This window comes from Podarcis raffonei, chromosome 7, assembly GCF_027172205.1.
Source record: "Podarcis raffonei isolate rPodRaf1 chromosome 7, rPodRaf1.pri, whole genome shotgun sequence".
NCBI classification, from domain to species: Eukaryota; Metazoa; Chordata; class Lepidosauria; order Squamata; family Lacertidae; genus Podarcis; species Podarcis raffonei.
The window spans coordinates 84602731-84619448 of record NC_070608.1 but is presented as its reverse complement, the minus strand read 5'-3'; the positions used below and the strand labels follow the sequence as shown (position 1 = coordinate 84619448).

The 16718-nt window shown below is 43.8% G+C and overlaps 1 protein-coding gene across 1 annotated transcript in view; it reads right to left on the bottom strand.

Moving 5' to 3' along the window:
* DGKH (diacylglycerol kinase eta) overlaps window positions 1-16718 on the bottom strand; it is a 99617-nt gene that overhangs the window by 48019 nt on the left and 34880 nt on the right. Inside the window, exons 2-6 of the mRNA XM_053397258.1 lie at window positions 14286-14396; window positions 10630-10710; window positions 5500-5604; window positions 5089-5221; window positions 807-913 (exon numbers count right to left, since the gene is read on the bottom strand). Coding sequence (XP_053253233.1) covers window positions 807-913; window positions 5089-5221; window positions 5500-5604; window positions 10630-10710; window positions 14286-14396 — 537 coding nt within the window. The remainder of the gene's footprint in view (window positions 1-806; window positions 914-5088; window positions 5222-5499; window positions 5605-10629; window positions 10711-14285; window positions 14397-16718) is intronic.

Genomic DNA, 16718 nt, shown 5'->3' with positions numbered 1-16718 from the left:
CAGGGGCCCGGTAGGAATGTTGTCCATCTGGCTGATTGGCTGGGGCCCTTTGGTTTTTGCCTACTGCGTAGCAAATCGTCACAACTTGTAAGGTTGCGGTTAGGCATTGGTTTATGGTTTGGTTGGTTGAGGGGCATGGATTGGCTGTGCCTGCCCCTCTAATGCTGCTGCTGCAAGGGATTCCGTTAAAGGAATTGGGGGCTAACTATTGCTTGTCCACCCTCTCAAGGGGGCTCAGGCCACTGCAAGAGCTCCTGGCTGCATTTGGGGAGGGCTGAGGGCAGGTTCCCTGCTCCGTCGCTACCCCCAAGTGTATTCCCCTTTTCTGACTTTCACATCGTGCAGAATGTCAGACTGTCCCCCACAGTGGGGGCAGATAGTCACAACCAATGCCTAAGCAACCACTCACATGTTTGTATTTTAATAAAGTTGTGGCCAAAATTATGCCAAAAACCTTAAACAAAAATATTGGTGTGATGTGTGAGTTATTTGGGGTGGCACTTGGGACCTCGACACGCAGCAGAACCCCAGAGGCAGCAGCTATATCGCAATACCCAAAGCAAGGGGCTGGCTTTCCTCTAGTGGACCACAGGTGAGATTACTTTGGGCGTTATGAGTTTCTTTGTGTAATAAGGCTTCAATCCAGCAGGATTAAATGTGCTAAAAATATTTTTTTTCCCCTAATGTAGACAGGATCCACAATCACTTAAAATTAGCATCGTGCTACCTATTAGCAAATGTTTCATTTTTCTACATAAAACTGAAGCATGTGCAGGGTGCCACCCGCATTTCTGATAAATACTTACACCATCTTCATCCTCAATAATATCTTTTCCAACTGAAGTCAAAGTAGTCCATTTGCAACTGTTTATTGCTCTGACTGCACATCTCTTATGAGCCTTAAACTTGCACACTGGATGAAAAGACACACAAAATCTTTGAATGATTCACATCATCTTTCAGAAGCTTAATCAAACACACATCACTTCATTACACAAATAAGTAAAGGTAAAGGGACCCCTGACCATTAGGTCCAGTCGTGACTTGACTCTGGGGTTGCGGCACTCATCTCGCTTTATTGACCGAGGGAGCCGGCGTACAGCTTCCGGGTCATGTGGCCAGCATGACTAAGCCGCTTCTGGCGAACCAGAGCAGTGCATGGAAACGCCGTTTACCTTCCCGCCGGAGCGGTACCTATTTATCTACTTGCACTTTGACATGCTTTCAAACTGCTAGGTTGGCAGGAGCAGGGACCGAACAACGGGAGCTCATCCTGTCCTGGGGATTCGAACCGCCGACCTTCTGATCGGCAAGCACTAGGCTCTGTGGTTTAACCCACAGCGCCACCCACAATAGGTAGTGTTAAAAATGCAAATTGTTCAAAAGGTAACTGTTTAGTTCGAATCCTTCCCAGCAGTGCGCTGGAAGAGTGTTCATCTCACACTTTTTCCAACTCTACCAAACTACTGAGAGACTCACCCTGCAGGGTAATTTTGTTAGTTAGTTAGTTAGTTAGATTTATAGGCCACTTAATGAAAAGGCTCTTTAAGCAGTCTGCAAATAAAACTGTACATAAAACAGAGCTAAAATCCACAAAACATTTAAAAACTATCAAATATAAACTGTACAGCTAGGCAGGCTTATCAAAACAAAACAAAAAAGTGTTCTGCAGGTGTATAAAACGACAAGCAAAGCTGCCTGCCTCATATCAGTTTATACACATAGCAGTCAAGGCAATGCAAGTCCACTACCAGCAGACGTCTGTGGTATCTTCATAGATAGGTGGTTAAAGGTAAAGGACTCCTGGATGGTGAAGTCCAGTCAAAGGCTATGGGGTTGCGGCGCTCATTTCGCTTTCAGTCTGAGGGAGCCGGCGTTTGTCCACAGACACCAGGTCATGTGGCTAGCATGACTAAACCGCTTCTGGTGCAACAGAACACTGTGACGGAAGCCAGAGTGCACAGAAACGCTGTTCACCTTCCCACCGGAGTGGTACCTATTTATCTACTTGCACTGGTATGCTTTTGAACTGCTAGGTTGCCAGGAGCTGGGACAGAGCAATGGGAGCTCACCCCATCATGGGGATTCAAACCACCAACCTTCTGATCGGCAAGCCCAAGAGGCTCAGTGGTTTAGACCACAGCGCCACCTGCATCCCTATGGGTAGTTAGACATGACAGTAAGCATTGAAGAGAAAGTGGTGCCTTGCTTGCTTGCAGGAGTCCACTGTGGGAATTACGTGCTTCACAGCACAAGGGCTAATGTGGAGAGGCACGAAGCTGTCCACGGATCCCCCTAGGATATGGAAAAGCCTGGCTCTTCTCCTGCCGCACTGCTGCAATGCATAGGCACTGGCAAAAGGGTGTTACTAGAAGTGCCTTTTTAAGATGTCTCTTAAAAAGTAGAGACGTCACCTTGCCAACAAAGGTCCGTATAGTTAAAGCTATGGTTTTCCCAGTAGTGATGTATGGAAGTGAGAGCTGGACCATAAAGAAGGCTGATCGCCGAAGAATTGATGCTTTTGAATTATGGTGCTGGAGGAGGCTCTTGAGAGTCCCATGGACTGCAAGAAGATCAAACCTTTCCATTCTTAAGGAAATCAGCCCTGAGTGCTCACTGGAAGGACAGATCCTGAAGCTGAGGCTCCAAGACTTTGGCCACCTCATGAGAAGAGAAGACTCCCTGGAAAAGACCCTGATGTTGGGAAAGATGGAGGGCACAAGGAGAAGGGGACGACAGAGGACGAGATGGTGGGACAGTGTTCTCGAAGCTACAAACATGAGTCTGACCAAACTGCGGGAGGCAGTGGAAGACAGGAGTGCCTGGCGTGCTCTGGTCCATGGGGTCACGAAGAGGCGGACACGACTAAACGACTAAACAACAACAACAGAAGTGCCTGGCAGTCAGAAGGACAGGAAGTTCCTGCTTTGCATGGGAAGCAAGGAATCTCCTGAACAGGATCAGGCTGCCAATCTACTTAATGTTGTCAGCACTTAAAATGTATCCCAACCTTTATTCCAGTTTGTAAGGAAGTGGTTTCCACTTCACAGATGGAAAGCTGAGGCTTATGTACCGTGGTTTGTGAAAGCCACCTAAGGAAACCCATGGCTTATGGGATCTGCAGAGATAATGGATGTAAACCCTTGCAGCAGTACAGCTACTGTTTATTATAATTAAAGAATATTGCCTGCAAGCTTGTCACCATCCCAGAAACTTTGTGTTGGTAGTTCTCCAAGAACAGCTGCTCTCTCCAAATGCCTTGGTTGATTCCAAAAAAAGCAAAAGCGCTAATCTGACAAGATCCACGTCCTGGGACTTGCAGTTTAACTTGTCAGACAGCATAATAGCTGTCTTGTAGGATTACACAAAACCTGTTATTTTGTTTCTAAGAATACAAATATGCACAGCAGGGTTTAAACACAAACACCCCCAGAAGTAGATTAAAGATACTAGGAAATATACTCTCATTTTGGATGGTAATAAAAATTCATATCACAAGAGGGCTTTCTCGGTAGTGGCACCCTCCCTGTGGAACGCCCTCCCTTCAGATGTCAAGGAAATAAACAACTATCTGACTTTTAGGAGACATCTGAAGGCAGCCCTGTTTAGGAAAGTTTTTGAGGATTGATGTTTTCCTTATTTTTTTAAGATGTGTTGTAAGCTGCCCAGAGTGGCTGGGGAAACCAGCCAGATGGGCGGGGTATAAATAATAAAATTATTATTAAAATCTATTATTAAACAGGGACGTACAGTGTTCCACTTTTTTTTCTTCCTCAAATGCAGGACCCTTGTGGCATGTAGGAGGGGGTAGGAGGCCCTTCTGGAAAATCAGGTGATTAAGGTTTGGTGAGCACCTTTCAGTGTGATGAGTGCAGTCCAGAGACTTTTCTTCACGGCTATGTAGGGCAATGTAGGGGGCAGCTCTGAAGCCAACCTGTTAGATCAACCAGAGTTGTGGGGCCCTGGGAGGGGATGAAGCAGGAAGGACTCTCTAGTCACCTGAAACAGGAGGGCCTGAGGAAAGGGGAATCTGGAATTGGGTGGCTGTCCACGGCTGGTTATGATCAGTTAGTATCTCACCCCGTGGTTCTCTATGGTGGATCTGGTCCATTAAATTAACAAATGTGACCCAGCTTCCTCACCCTTGTGTCTTGCGTCCTTATTTCCCAGTGTGTGTTGCAAACAGCTGTCTTCACAGAAACCCAGCTTTGCAAGCTCCTGCTCATGCACAGAATCCCTACATGTGAGTAGCAACTCACACATTTGAGTCGATCTACAAACAACCAAATGCAATGCACTGCTGCTGGTAGATGACAAAGTGGCATGACGGATGTGGCTAAAAGTTCAGCTCTATATAGCCAACACAAGAGTTAAACAATACAATATCTAGACATGGGATGGGGGGAAGAACAAAACCGCCTTATTATTTTCCTAGGAAATGAATTTCCTAAAAGAAGGCATTTGTGGCAGGCAGGGCCAACGTGGCCAAGCTAACAATGAAGAACCAAGGATAACAAGAATCCTGAAAGGTTCTTTTCAGGAAACCCTACATTTTAAAGATAAAAAACATTGCAGGGGGTCGGACTAAATGATTTTACGATGTTCACTGAAGCTCAATAGCGAATTATAACTTAGCTTGATAGGGACACGGGTGGTGCTGTGGGTTAAACCACAGAGCCTAGGACTTGCCAATTAGAAGGTCGGCGGTTCGAATCCCCGCGACAGGGTGAGCTCCCGCTGCTCGGTCCCTACTCCTGCCAACCTAGCAGTTCGAAAGCACGTCAAAGTGCAAGTAGATAAATAGGTACCACTCCAGCGGAAAGGTAAACGGCGTTTCCGTGCACTGCTCTGGTTCGCCAGAAGCGGCTTAGTCATGCTGGCCACATGACCCGGAAGCTGTACACTGGCTCCCTCGGCCAATAAAGCGAGATGAGCACCGCAACCCCAGAGTCGGTCACGACTGGACCTAATGGTCAGGGGTCCCTTTACCTTTATTTAGCTTAATATGATATACATTTTTCTACTGTGTGTCACCACTTAATTATGTGATAATACAAAATAGGGGGTGGGGGCTGCCGCCACCTTTACCTTCACAGGACAGGCCATGAGAAGTAACTCCAGAAAGGCTCTCTCTGCAGACGTTGCAGAAGGTGGGTCGAGCGTGGGAACAGGCGTACCAGTTATGCATCCCTGAGAAATGTTCCATATTAAACTGTGCAGCCTAATGAAGGAGAAGTTAACAGGACATCACTACAGCAGCAGCTAAAACCACCTCATGTTTGAAAAACTCACCTTCCAAAACAATACTCCCCAGGCTCTTTAAACAAAAATAACATGAGCTATATGGATATATCAGGTTTAACCAAATCTCTATTTTAGTTTCATGGATTTTTCACACCGCATCAGGGAGATACACCTTTTCTTCCCCGTTTACTGCATCTTGAAAAACCGGCAATATTTCAGTTTTTAAAAGCGCAAGATGCGCAGCATTCCTCTTACCTCATAATGTTCCCGGGACTGTACAGACTTCAGAGAGCTGATCCAATCCTCCATCTCTTTTCTGTTCTCTGCACACAATATTAATCTCCTGAATGGTGTGATTACCTGGAGGGGAGAGATCACTTAATATGATGACTCCGAATTGCTATAAGGAGGACAAGGTAACAAAGAACACAGAAAAAGCAAGATCTCATAATTCTTGTAAAATACTGATCACCGTAATAAATTCCAAAGACAAAAAAATTGTTATCAGTTGTAAATGTTTTCCTGTGTAATTCACGAGAGAGAAAGAGAGAGAGATTCCTGTTTATTTCTAGTAGGAAATTCAGATACTACAAATTCTTCACCCTTCTGAGAACAGCAAGCCTAGGTTGTAAGGATATTTAACATATTTTATAATCCAACGTTCCGTTTGATGCTGCATTTATATTACTTTGCAATCAAAATAAGATATGTGTGCATAAAGCGTAGGGAAAGCAGTGAGTGAAGACAATAACTGTGGTTTATATTGGTGCCCTTAACTTAAAAAGCCAAACAACATAAACCTTTAAGCAGCAAGCGTTCAGATTTTCTTTCCTTGTCAGAGTTGTGATTATTTTCCCATTCCATTGCCGTGCTCTCTGATAGGCTATTAAGTTTAAGTTAGACCACAAAAAATTAATATCTACAAAAGTTTCAGAGTTCATATTCCACATAATGACGAAAAATTTTGTCTTATAATACCACTAATAGCAACACACAAAATCCTCTGACTTCCACCTCTCTGACTTACCCAGCAGTCTCTGCCATTTGTTTCTTCCATGCGAGATGCTCTTCGCCAAACTGCTCTTTTCGGTCTCTAACAAGCTCACGAGCCACAAGCAGCACAATCCGTGAGTCACAAGGAAAAGGGAGACCCTTGCAAGCAGTTTTATATATACAAGCTGCCTCTGGAACTGAAGAACGTCTTCTCCACCTCCTGACCTTTTCAAACATACCTACCCCACAAAAATGCACAGGGAGTAGCACAACTCACACACAGGAACCCAATTTATTGATTGATTCCCATGATCTAAATCCTGTTTTTCCAAGTTCCAAAACCTTGAGGTGGCTTAAAAATTACAGGTTTTAACCACACAATAATTGTTAACAACATATTAAAAAGACTTCAGAATCTTCCTCACAATGCAATACAGTGGTACCTCGGGTTAAGTACTTATTTTGTTCCAGAGGTCCGTTCTTAACCTGAAACTGTTCTTAACCTGAAGCACCACTTTAGCTAATGGGGCCTCCTGCTGCTGCTGCCGCGCCACCAGAGCATGATTTCTGTTCTCATCCTGAAGCAAAGTTCTTAACCTGAAGCACTATTTCTGGGTTAGCGGAGTCTGTAACCTGAAGCGTATGTAACCTGAAGCGTATGTAACCCAAGGTACCACTGTACATGCTTGATGGTATCAGAAGCCGCTGAGAGGTCGAGGAAAATTAACAAGGACATGTTTCCCCTGTCTCTGTCCCGACAAAGGTTATCACAGGATGACCAAGCCTAAACCAGGCCTAAACCCTGATTGAAATGGATCTAGAAAACCAGTTTCCTCCAAAAGTGCCTGGATCTGGTCCCTAACCACCTGCTCTAGAACCTTGCTCAGGAAAGGGAGATGAGCAACTGGCTGGTTCTGATCCATCTGCAACGTCCACTCTAAGAAAAATATCTACAGCTAGAAAAAGGAGTCTCTGAGCTCAGATCGGAAGACAGTGTGTTGTGTCTTGGGAGCGTATTCAGACAGCTGTTAACTGGAGAGCTGTGTTTGAGCAGAAGAAGTAGAAGCTGTGAGGAGGATACAGACTACTTGGGTGGCATGTAGGTCAAGAGGGGAGAGATCTTCTAGAAAGAGAAGAATCCTAAACCAGTTAGGAGGGGTGTGGTGATCCCCTGGATCTGTTGTGCTATTTGGAAAAACATCAGGAGTGGGATTGTCAAAAGGCTGGAAAACTGACAGAAAGTACCACCTTGTTTAAGAACCAAAGTACCGTATTTTTCTCTCCATAAGACACACTTTTTTCTTCCTAAAAAGTAAGGGGAAATGTCTGTGCGTCTTATGGAGCAAATGTGTGGTCCCTGGAGCTAAATTGCCCAGCGGCAAAAAGCAGATCGTGCTTTTTTTTTTTTTTTTAAGAGGGAAGTGGGTGTTGAATCGTTTGCCGATCGGGGAGAGAGATAAGGGACGCTAGAGATAAAGGAGGCTGCAAACTTGCAAAGGGGGGAAACAGGAAGACTAAAGCAATAAGGAGAGAAAATAGAAGAAAAGGAGGAGCAAAAAACTGCACCAGCTAAGGAAAAGACACTTAAGGCAAACAAGAGGGAAGGGAGTGTTGAAAGGAAGCAGCTGACCGGCAAGCGATCGGAGAGAGAGATAAGGGACGCTAGCAATAAAGGAGGCTGCCTGGGAGGGGGGAGGTAAAAGCCCATGGATCCTCAGGATTTTTGCATTGGGTCACCCCAAATTCACCATCAGATCACATGTCTGTGGCGACAGCATGAACCACAAAAATCATACATCCACCGTTATGTTTGAAATATTTTTTTTTCTTGTTTTCCTCCTCTAAAAACTAGGTGCGTCCTATGGTCAGGTGTGTCTTAGGGAGTGAAAAATACAGTAATAAGCTGTAACATCTATGCAACTAAGGAACTGAAGTGAAATAACTTGAAATAAGCTAAGCATTTACCAGCTAGTCTGGAAACCTGTTACATCTAACAGGGAGTGTTTCTTGAGGAGTTGTTTTACCACTGCCTCTCATAAAGAGGCACGAATCAGCTCCCTGGGCCCAGCCAGCTGTCCCCTCTCTGGTGGTTTTTATCAGCCAAGAGGGACACATTCTCGAGTCTTAACAACTGAAACTCATCCAATATAACGGGACTAGACTGTGCTCTAGACATCCCTTGAGATTCATCTGCTGTAACAGCCAAGTCAAGAGCCCGGTGGATGCAAGCGATTCTGTCCTCAAAATCCTTTGCAAACAAGTGAGCTACTGATGGTTACCCCACCTTCTCTGGGCCAGACTGCAAAAGGCCCCGCATGACCTGGAAGAGCTCTGCCAGGCGACAAACTGAGGATGCAACGGAGGCAGCTGAGTATGCCTTCTTTGCTGCCTTCGCTGCCACAAGGTAGACTCGATGGTGAGCCCTCAATTTGCATTTTTCTCCACTTACATTTGTTTTGTTTTTTTTAAATAAATGTTTATTGAGATTTTATAAAACAAAAAGATCATCATTTCAAATAAATCAATCGATTAGATAAAGCCCGAACAAAAAACAAAAAACAGAAAAACAAGAAAGAATACACACTTATCAAAAAAGAAGAAAAAAGAAAAAAGAAAAGTCCAGTTTTTAAATTTCAAAATTCCATGTCCCTCTGTCCTGACCTCCTCACATCTCTCTTTTTTGTGTTCCTCTTTGTTCCATCAAATTCAGCAAGTTCTGACCCTTTTTCAAACCTTACTTATAGTTATATATTTCTAGTTATTATGTCTCAAATTTCCCTTATCTTAGCCCATTACTCCACCTTATATACTATGACATAATATTATTCTGTTCATAACCCCCTTCTCCTTTTTTTAAAAATTCTTCTTTTCATTCACTTTTAACCAAATCCCACATGCCCTGTTACCTTCACTTCCCACATCATGTTAACATTCAAACATTTTACAATATTTTTGTAAATAGTCCTTAAACTTTTTCCAGTCCTGTTCCATCAAATCTTCTCCCTGGTCACGGATTCTGCCAGTCATTTCTGCCATCTCCATGTAGTCAATCACTTGCATCTGCCACTCTTCCACGGTGGGTAGATCTTGTGTCTTCCAATACTTGGCAAGAAGTATTCTTGCTGCTGTTGTTGCGTACATATTTCTCCACTTACATTTGAGCCGTCTCCCAGCTTGTTTCCCCACCTTAAGTTCTGGAGTATACCAGGGAGCCAAACAGGCTCCACAAAGAAGGAGAAGGTGCTCACAAATGATTATGCCAATGGTCCAAGCCATTCAAATGTTTCAGAAGGTCCTGAAAGACCTACATTGGCTCCCAATTCAGTGTTGGTGCTGACCTTTAAGGCCCTAAGCGGCCTCGGTCCAGTATACCTGAAGGGGCGTCTCCACCCCCATCATTCTGCCCGGACGCTGAGGTCCAGCGGTGAGGGCCTTCTGGTGGTTCCCTCACTGTGAGAAGTGAGGTTACAGGGAACCAGACAGAGGGTCTTCTCGGTAGTGGTGCCCGCCCTGTGGAACGCCCTCCCATCAGATGTCAAAGAAATAAACAACTACCCAACTTTTAGAAGACATCTGAAAGCAACCCTGTTTAGGAAGCTTTTAATGTTTGAAGTTTTATTCTGTTTTTAAAGTTCTGTTGAAAGCTGGCTGGAGAAACCCAGCGAGATGGGTGGGGTATAAATATTATTATTAATAATAATAATAATAATAATAATAATAATAATAATAATATAATAGATGTCGACCAGGGCTTCTACAGGGGCACCAATCATATCAGCTAGAAAATCTCCTAAAGCCATCTGGAAACTCCACCAGCCTCCAAGGGTGGACCATCCTAAGAGATCCCCATCCTCTGTAGAGGGGGAAAGGCCCTGAAAGTTTAAATCTCAACAGGAAGTGATCTGGCCACAACAATGAACTGATGTCAATACCCCCTGCTTTCAGATCACCCTCTTTCTGCCCAGAGTGTGGCCTTGCCATGTGTTAGGCCGGTCACATGGTGGGACAGCCACAGAAACAAACAAGACCTCAAAGAGCAGGAGACATCTAATAGCTTGTTCCTGAATCTCTCTGCTGGAAATAGAATAAATGTTCTGATGACTTGGACATTACTTAACTAACTGTTTGTTCTGTGAGCGGCCAGGGGTCAGTATGTATGTCCCTCCTGTAATATCGTCCCTCCCCTTCCTAATTGCTTAAGTGTGTCTCTTTGTCCATGCTATAGAATAATTGATGGTTTATAGGTTACATGCTCTCGTCAGATGAAAGAAATGTTTCAATAAACACACCCTTCTTAAGAACACTAGGAGAAATTCCACTGTCACAAGTTTTAAAAAGGCAAAACGAAAAACTCAAAAGCTTGTTAGAACATCAAGAATATTGGAAGCATACCGTAAAGCTGTTGTTGACATTTTTTGTGCTTGATTCAGCCACACTGGCATCGGACAAGTCAACTTCATCGAAGATTAAAGACTGTGAAAAGAACACAGAAGATGCGTTTCATTTTCTACATACACCGGAATGTTACTTGCCTGTTATCTTTTCAGGGGTTTTTTAAAGTAAAAGCCAGGGAATCAGTCAATGCTCCTAAACTTAAGACGTTTAGGGTTGTAGCCAATGCTTTTGTTACACACGTGCAGCAGATTTCCACGTGTGCCACAAATTTTCCCTGCCGTCTTGCTCAAAATCTCCTCCAGTGGATTAGGGTGTATGCCAAACTGGAGCTTTGAACCGGGTGAAATAAAGCTCAGTTTCGCCCTTGACTTCATATGTAGCATTATGTTATGACTGGGAGAACTAAGCACAGTTCACTGTCAAAAAAAGAGACTGCTACTCCCTGCCATGAATAAAGCCTACATGAAGAAGGTGTTATGTACTGAACTTCTCACCCTGGCCCAGCAGGGGGATACTGTAGATAGTTTTCACTCAGGTCCACATATGCAAATAAGGGATTGAAAGTGACATTCAGTGATTGGATAGTTACAGAAAATGGTTACTGTTGCGTTCTAGTGGAGCTCTATATAAGCAGGCTGGCTGAACCCTTCAGTTCAGTTCTGTTCTGGCCTGTGAATAAACAAGAACTGTTGGAAGAATCGCTGTGTCGTCTGATATGTTCACCCAAAACTTAACAGAAAGGACCAGAAAAGAAGGTTATGGGATATGAGAAGTCGAGAGTGGTTTTCAAACAATGTACAGTGGTACCTCGCAAGACGAATGCCTCGTAAGACGAAAAACTCGCAAGACGAAAGAGTTTTTCGTTTTCTGAGTTGCTTCGCAGGACGAATTTCCCTATGGGCTTGCTTCGCAAGACGAAAACGTCTTGCGAGTTTGTTTCCTTTTTCTTAAAACCGTTAATACCCAGGGAATCCGTGCTTCGCAAGACGAAAAATTCGCAAGACGAAAAAACTCGCAGAACGAATTAATTTCGTCTTGCGAGGTACCACTGTACAGTCATACCTCGAGTTGCGTTTGCTTCATCTTGCGTTTTTTCAGGTTACGAACACGGCAAACCCAGAAGTGTTTACTTCCGGGTTTGCCGCTTCACGCAGGAGTGATCTGCGCACTTTGCGCATGCGCAGGAGTGCTCTATTGCGCACTCGCAAAAGCGGTGCTCTACTTACGGACTTTTCGGAGTGCAAATGGCACCCCGGAACGGATCGCGTCCCTAAGTAGAGGTACCACTGTATCCTAGATGCTGAACGCTAGCACGATCTAGGCTCAACCTCCAGTCATACTTTGATTGACAGAACACTCCAGGCCAACAAACTAGCAAACTCTCTTTCCACACACTCGGTCCAAAAGCATTGCAGGGCCTTCACCCTGGTGCGCTTTCATGCGCTCCTCCATGTGTGCCAGTGAGGCCAATGGGGTGACCCATGTCCTCCTGTGCAGCTCCTTTCGTTGCGAATTGCATACAATCTTCATTGAACCCTTCCTAATAAACTTTCCTGGACAATCAGGTCCATTTTATATCAATAAGTATCTGCTACTACTCTCAGTATAGCCAAGCACTGCATTGGAGCAACCAAAACTGATTCTAGATGCTCTGTAGTTTCCCTCATTGGAGTTTGCGACAGGATCACATCTTTTAAGTTTGTTTTACTTTATTTTATTTTTTTTAATCTACCTATTTCCATTCTATTCTATTCACTTTTACTCTACTATACACATTTAGATAATGTGTTGTATGTGTTTCTTGCTTTGTTGCTTTGGGGTTGGACACTGACTGCAACAATAAATATTTAATCTGATTTGATTTGACTATTTCATCATCATCATCATCATCATCATCATATATTATTTATACCCCACCCATCTGGCTGGGTTTCCCCAGCCACTCTTGGCGGCTTCCAACAAAATATTAAAATACAATATTCTGTCAAACATTAAAAGCTTCCCCAAACAGGGCTGCCTTCAGATATCTTCTTAAAGTCTGGTAGTTGTTGTTCTCTTTGACATCTGGTGGGAGGGTGTTCCACAGGGCGGGTGCCACTACCGAGAAGGCCCTCTGCCTGGTTCCCTGTAACATCAGTGGCTCCACTGATTTACCACCTATCGCTCGCTTTCTCTATAGCTAGGATATTTAAATTTACCTTTAGGCAATGTCCATTTTTAGACCACAGTAGTCTTAGAAATCAAGTTAGGGTGAATGTTATCAATGTAACTCTGAGCTGTCTCTTTTCACATAAGGGCCAGGTCCTTATCTCCCTAACAACCCACAAGATAACTTTGACAGATAGGCGGGACAACCCAGGAGACTGACAGCAGCTATAGCAACCTCCTTTGAATATGTTTTCAGTGCCAATCAGCTGACTGGAGCTCACAGCAGACCTTCAAAGCACCTTGCTAATCATCAATCAGATGATTGGCAGTTACAGGCAGTCCCTTTGAGAGGGGGAAATGCTACTAAAAACAGTATTTTCCCCTCTGGACAGGAAAAAAAATGCTCTGTTTTGCCCAACTCTCCAGAGGAAACCTTGGTCCTGTATACCTGAAGGAGCGTCTCCACTCCCATCGTTCTGCCCGGACACTGAGGTCCAGCACCAAGGGCCTTCTGGCAGTTCCCTCACTGCGAGAAGTGAGGTTACAGGGGACCAGGCAGAGGGCCTTCTCGGTAGTGGCACCCGCCCTGTGGAATGCCATCCCACCAGATGCCAAGGCAATAAGCAACTATTGTACTTTTTAAAGACAACTGAAGGAGGCCCTGTTTAGGGAAGTTTATAATTTATTATTTATACCCCGCCCCTCCGGCTGGGTTTCCCCAGCAACTCTGGGTGGCTTCCAACAGAATATTAAAATACAATAGTCTATTAAACATTAAAAACTTACCTAAACAGGGCTCCCTTCAATATTCTGTTGGGAGCCACCCAGAGTGGCTCGGGAAACCCAGCCAGATGGGCGAGGTATAAATAAATAATAATAATAATAATAATAATAATAATAATAATAATAATAATTATTATTATTATTATTATTATTATTATAATATTCTGAGATTCAAATACTTCCTCCTATTCTCTTGAACCCAAGCCACTTCTTCCAGCCCCTTTGCAGGCAGCAAGGAGTACTGGCAGAGAGCCCTGAGCTGTGCTTTAAAACCCCGACAGTCCAGGTTTCAAATGCAAAAGGCTATGCAAGCCCTGCTTGTCACCCAATTGGTATTGCCTGCAAATCCCTCTTTGGTCAGGTCTGGACTTTACCTGCCCCAGAGCTGATGTCATATGTGACACGAAGAGTAAATCCAGTCAGCACAGCTTGGCCAATATGGCCTCATGGTCCTCGCTAGGCCTGCAAACCAGACGTTCCTGCCCCTTACCTAACATTTTCATCCCAGAAAGCAGAAATCAAACCCACTACTAATTTATTTTTTAAATGTGCTAGAAAAATACAAGAAACCTATGCAGGCAACACAACTAATTTTTACAAAAGTAGGGGGAGCTACTTTTAAAACTGTTTTCATAATAGGCAGAGAGAGAGAGAGCGCCAGACCCAAACACAGTTAGTATTATAGAGACGACATTTTGATTTCTACCAGAATGAATCTTTACCTTTGAATCCTTGGCGTAGTAAAGGGTGCGACCCCGAAGCTTAAAGTAACGTTTTTTCCATCGCTGAAAAGAGCTGGTTTGCTTCAAAAGTAATCCTTCCTTTATACTGGTCTTGAGGGGGGAAGAAAAAGAAATGAAAATGCAAAATTACACATGTGCCAAAATTGTTACATATATTGCAAAATAATTATATTATTTATAAAAACTGAAACCTGGACCTAACTTTTCCGGGGTCCTTTACCTTTTACCAGTGCTTTTTTCTGGGGGGACGCAGGGGTACGCATACCCCTAAACATTTTGTGAATCTAAGTTTGGCCTCATTGAGGGGCAGTATTTCAATATGAGCAGGAAAATGAGAGTAACCCTAAACATATTTTTTTTAAAAAAACCACTGCCTTTTACTCATTGATCTGAATTAAAACTGTATCAGTATGACTTAATTAGAAAGACTGAATTCTACCCAATTACCACAAGGTGGCAGTATGGTTATATTAATTAAAAGTTCTCAAGCAGATCCAGTGATCGCTGTAACCTAATGGCTTATTCCGAAACAGACGCTGCACACTAAAAAACAACAGCAGGCGTAGATTCACAAGTGGTTGCATAAGCTGCACACTTACAGATAAATAAATCCACTTCTACTCCATAGCGGATAAACTTGTGAAGCCCACATGAAATTGGGCCCAGAAGAAAAGACAAAGAAATATTACACAAAGTCTCCTCTTTCATCTTATCATGATCAAACCTAATCTTCGACCAAGGAAATGTTGGGAAACATGGTGTGATTCACTGGCTGTAATTTACACCGTTCCGTCAGAACATACTGACCATTATGCCAATTAAATATGATATACGGCACTTTTCTGTGTATAACAACCCCCCATGTATAAGACGCCTCCTATTTTGGGGGACTAAAAATTAATAAATCAACACCACCCCTTGCTGCAGACACCAATAACATGCTGCGCAGCATCTCTGGCTCGCAGCACCAACCCCACATCCCCCATTGCTCATTCCCAGCTCCTGCCAACCTGGAAGTTCGAAAGCACACCAGCACAAGTAGATAAATAGGTACCACTGCGACAGGAAGGTAAAAGGCATTTCTGTGCGGTCTGGTTTCTGACACAGTGTCCTGTTGTGCCAGAAGCGGTTTAGTCCTGCTGGCCACATGACCCGGAAAGCTGTCTGTGGACAAACGCCAGCTCCCTCAACCTGAAAGCAAGATGAGCGCCGCAACCCCATAGTCACCTTTGACTGGACTTAACTCTCCAGGGGTCCTGTACCTTTACCTTTTACTACCCATGTATAAGACGACTGCCAATTTTAAACATAATTTTTCAGTAAAAAACAACAACTAGTCTTATACATGGAAAAGAATGGTAACTCTCAAATAGAATGTGTTTCAAAACTGTGTGCAGCAGCACCCAAATTGATGCAAGATTTAACAACTCACCCTTGAGTTTACCATTACAGTCGTACCTTGGTTTTCGAACAACTTAGTCCCTGAACGTTTTGGTTCCTGAATGCCGCAAACCCAAAAGTGACTGTTCTGGTTTGTGAACTAATTTTGGAAGCCGAATGTCCGAGGGGACTTCCGATTGGCTGCAGGAAGCCATGCTTTGATTTTCAAACATTTCGGAAGTCGAACGGACTTCTGGAATGGATTTCGTTTGACTCCCAACGTACAACTGTATTACAAAGTCATTTCTTCGGTAGCTAAGCAAACCATTTGTTTTGTTTAATTCATAAAAGAAAACACAGCATAGTAACTATTTAAGGCTGAAACAAAAAGACCACTGAGGCACCTTAGACAGTAACAAATTTGTTCTGGCCTAACCTTTCATGGACCACAATGCATCATCATTTACCTGGCAGGAAGCCCCATTCAGGTGGACTTACTTTCTCTGCAACCCACTGAAGCAAATGGAGCTTAACTTTCACATTGATTTCAATGGGGCCTAAATGCAACTAGCTGGATCCAACTCATGATTTTTAAGCACCAAATATTACTTTGACATATCGTTAATGTATTGGAAGCGATGACAAACCTAGACAGCATCTTAAAAAGCAGAGACATCACCTTGCCAACAAAGGTCCGTATAGTTAAAGCTATGGTTTTCCCAGTAGTGATGTATGGAAGTGAGAGCTGGACCATAAAGAAGGCTGATTGCTGAAGAATTGATGCTTTTGATTTATGGTGCTGGAGGAGACGCTTGAGAGTCCCATGGACTGCAAGAAGATCAGACCTATCCATTCTGAAGGAAATCAGCCCTGAGTGCTCACTGGAATGACGGATCCTGAAGCTGAGGCTCCAATACTTTGGCCACCTCATGAGAAGAGAAGACTCCCTGGAAAAGACCCTGATGTTGGGAAAGATGGAGGGCACAAGGAGAAGGGGACGACAGAGGACGAGATGGTTGGACAGTGTTCTTG